The 3,731-nt window shown below is 47.7% G+C and overlaps 1 protein-coding gene across 2 annotated transcripts in view; it reads right to left on the bottom strand.

Annotated features, from left to right (window-relative positions):
* Nucleotides 1–2,316, bottom strand: part of LOC119454402 (uncharacterized) — a 76,765-nt gene extending 74,449 nt beyond the window's left edge. The window contains exons 1-2 of one of the 2 annotated variants that reach the window (XM_049668451.1): nt 1,017–1,126; nt 808–937 (exon numbers count right to left, since the gene is read on the bottom strand). In XM_049668451.1, the coding sequence (XP_049524408.1) occupies nt 808–937; nt 1,017–1,090 (204 nt within the window). In that variant the 5' untranslated portion in view covers nt 1,091–1,126. Of the gene's footprint in view, nt 1–807; nt 938–1,016; nt 1,127–1,922 lie in introns of those variants that run through there. The other variant, XM_049668450.1, reaches the window with a different exon arrangement.
* Between the last annotated feature and the right edge of the window lie 1,415 nt (nt 2,317–3,731).

Raw genomic sequence — 3,731 nt, 5'->3', positions numbered from 1 at the left:
AAACAGCATGGCTGTTTCATTTCAAACACAAGCTCAACATTGCAACCAAAGTAATTATTTTCATGTTACCTTGCTCTGCTTAGCCTATAGTTGGCTTGGCTGCAGTCCTTTTCCAGGGTAGGGCCGCATAAAATCCTGCCTCAGTTGAAATGCTTCATCGCCCACAAATACGTGAGGTGCCACCTTGTTGCTCTTCGGGAGGCGTGCTGGGGCTGGCAAGTTTAGGCAATTTTCATAAGGCCCTTGCCGAATGACGTTGCCTTAACACACCCCCATCACTGTGCCGGCCTGGAGCTCCGACATCTACCATTACGAACTTGTAGCTGTCGTCAGCCACTGCCATCAACACAATGGAGAATGTTCCCTGAAAAAAAATGCAGAACAGCGTCGTCACATCTGACCAGAATAACCCTCATGCTTGATATACATACCTTGTAGTTGTAGTAATTGCTACCAGAGTTTGGAGGTGCCTTTATCTGTATGTGTTTGCCATCTACTGCTCCAAGGCAGTTTGGAAAATTCCAACGCTTCGCAAAGCCATCTGCCACTTCCTGCCAGAGCGCAAGTCCTGGCACCTGTGTCACGGAAAGAGACGTGCACATGTCAAGGTTTACACCACATTTAGTTGGCGACTCATGCATTTCACTTCAGTTTGTTGTAGCCACGTCCTCCACTTTGTCGTCACCGATACTCCCCAGTGTTGCCTAAATGCGCTGCACCCCATCAATTACATTAATTAGGCCCGTAATACCACACAAGTCCAGCTGTTGATGTTTGTTCGTAATAGCTTGTATAGCATATACTCACAGGCAGATAAAGTGGCTTTAGTCGATTCCACAATACTCTGCAAGTCTCATGAATGACCAGCTGACAAGTCGCAGGTGCCACTCGAAAAACCATTGCGACTTGCTTTATGGCCATTCCTGAAGAGAGGTACCTGCTTGAAAAAGTGGGTTTTCACATAAACGTGGAGATAACTGAGATATAATAAACATTGCTTTAATGCCTTGCTATACCTGATGGTAATGGCCAACCTCTCTTCTGAGCAGAGTGGTTCTCGGCACAAAAACTGCCTGATGAGGTCGTTCATGACGAGCCGGTGCAGGAAATCGAACTTGTCTGGCGACATCCTATAATACTTGAAGAACATTGGTGGGTCCTTCCCCATAACCTGGAACTGCAGTAAAAAAAAAAATCTTGAACTGACCTCTTTCACACACATTTCTTTACATGCAATGCAGTATTTGTGTCGCATTTAATTAGTGCACCTCGATGAATGCACTGTTTTCTCGTTTTTTGCAAGGTTAGGTATATTTTGGTCCCATTTGCAGGGGCTTATTGGTTTCAAATTGCGGTAATCACCTCTGATCCAGATTGCGAAAAAGGAACCCAATCTCTCGAATCATTTAATTTTTCGTCAAATAGCGCCAGCACTCGAGAAAAACTGGTATTACCGAAGGGAAGTTGAGGCGCTTCACTGTGTACGCATCGTCTGTTTGGGATACAAGCTGCCCGCCGCGTGAAAAACTTCGTGCGGGGTGCAACGCGATGATTGAATTTGGTGCAGTTTGCGCATCTTAATGGATGATCAATTCTGTCCATATGCGACCCAGAACTCACAGCAATACGTATATTGCTTGCAGCGCTTCACCAGATATAAGACGTGTACTGTTGAAAAGGTGTGATTGGCAACTAGTCGCTGATAGAAGCACCGCTGACAGTATACGGCTGTCACACGGCGCACTTTCGATTGCGATCAAGCCCGATCCGGATCGAATTTCTCAATTGCGGTCGAAAAATTCCATCCGGATCGGGCTTGATTGCGATCGAGAGTGACCGTGTAACACCGTTATTACATGGTAGGAGCGTTGTGAACAGCTATTATAAGGTGATAATTATTGAGCTAACTGAGCGTTACCCACCGCAGTGTGATATTCTCCTTGGTTCCTCCGTTGTTGCCATACAGGGTGTACCCATAGCTTTCTCTTTCTCTTCTTCTTCTTCTCCTCGAGCTCGCGCAATTTGAGAAGCAGCAGCTTCTTTTTGAGAAGCAGAAGGCGCCGGATGACACCCATAGTGACGCTGAACGCAGCGGCGTGTACTTCGAAGCTGGTAGTACGGACAACCTGACGCCGTGGGCTCTTCACACTTGCGCAACAGCAGAATGGCAAACGAACACTAACTTGACGCGCGTCTCGCAAGCACAACCAGTACAACACACGCTTTTTGCAAGCTTCGATGAACAACGACAACCACACTGCACAGTGTTGGCTGATAAAACAATGAACACGCCATCTCTGCATTGCATTACGCAAAAGAAAGTTAAAACGCGATAAAAATACTGAAACATTTGATATTACTGTTTCTACGCATTTTTCCAATTATAAAAGCGGCATATGACACCTTGAAAAGCGTTTATATTTATTTAGTTGTTTACTTCAACGCATGTGCCCAGTCTGATAACACTGACGCCAACAGGACGAACGGCCGGCGGCGGCCGCCCGCTGTTCGCTTCATGTATTGCAACGCAGCGAACATTCACCGTCGTGCCGGCGGGTCCTTTTTCGCCGCGTGGTGTTCGCCGTGAAAGTTCGCTCCATGTGTCCCGGGCTTAATCTTTTCCGCTTCCGTCATGGCAGCGTTCACGCGCCTGCACAAATCGAGGACGTCTTCTATATAGCTGGTGAACGTCTCACCCGTGTCCTGTGCGCGTGTACGCAAACGCTGCTTGGCTCGGAGTATCCTGACGGCGGGTCGGTCAAATACTGCGGTATTCGACGTCTTGAACGCCGACCACGTTCGGATATCCCTCTCATGATTCCTGAACCAGAGACTGGCGACGCCCGCAAGATAGAAGGATACGTAAGCCAGCTTGTCCGAGTCATTCCATTTGTTGTGAACGCTCACCCGTTCATAAGATGACAGCCACTCTTCAACGTCGTTGTCGTCGGTTCCGCTGAAGATGGGAGGTTCCCGCTGGCGAACGGTGCCAGCGCAAGGGACGGGTGGCGATGGAAGAGTCTGCTGGTCGGCGTCCGGCATGGCAGAGGGTAGCGTCCGCGAACGAAGTTCCAGGATGGTAGAGTGGAACGTTACCCAGCACCTCCACCACTTATAAAGGGGATTTATTGGGGTTCGTAGCGACAGCGGGTCGTAGGATGCACCGACCACAGTCCTCTCGCTCGAGCTTCTGCTGCGCGCTTGATGCTGCCGATGCTGCTGACTCTGCGTCATCGTTCGTCATCTTCCTTACAATATATATATATATATATATATATATATATATACAGCTCTATATAAAAGCTTGTTCCGCACTTTTTGTGTGTTCATCCAACGTTGTGACCCCAGGTAAGCAGTAGTTCCCGTAAGAAGCTCCACCGGACGGCACCAGCTGAAAAAAAAAAGTAAATTACAAGCATGTTACATTTACAAGCCAGTAACAGCATGTTACAAGCTTGTGTTATTTTGGTATTTAGACATAGGTATACTGCGTGTAGAGGCGAAACGTGCGAAAGCGGTGAATGGGCGGCATTACAAACAAAAGCAATTCGTTTTTACATACATGGCGTAGAAAATACCCGACTCAAACCAAACAATACCATAAAATATGAAAACATCTGATTTCCAAACGTTCCCCCATTTCCGGGCATTATTTTCTGCACTTTGGCAGCACAAATACACGGGCGACTTCGCGTTTCCAAAAGTTGGCCTCGGGTGACGCGACGGTACGC

This window comes from Dermacentor silvarum, chromosome 5, assembly GCF_013339745.2.
Source record: "Dermacentor silvarum isolate Dsil-2018 chromosome 5, BIME_Dsil_1.4, whole genome shotgun sequence".
NCBI classification, from domain to species: Eukaryota; Metazoa; Arthropoda; class Arachnida; order Ixodida; family Ixodidae; genus Dermacentor; species Dermacentor silvarum.
The sequence above is the reverse complement of the archived record's forward strand: the minus strand, read 5'-3'. Positions and strand labels throughout refer to the sequence as shown.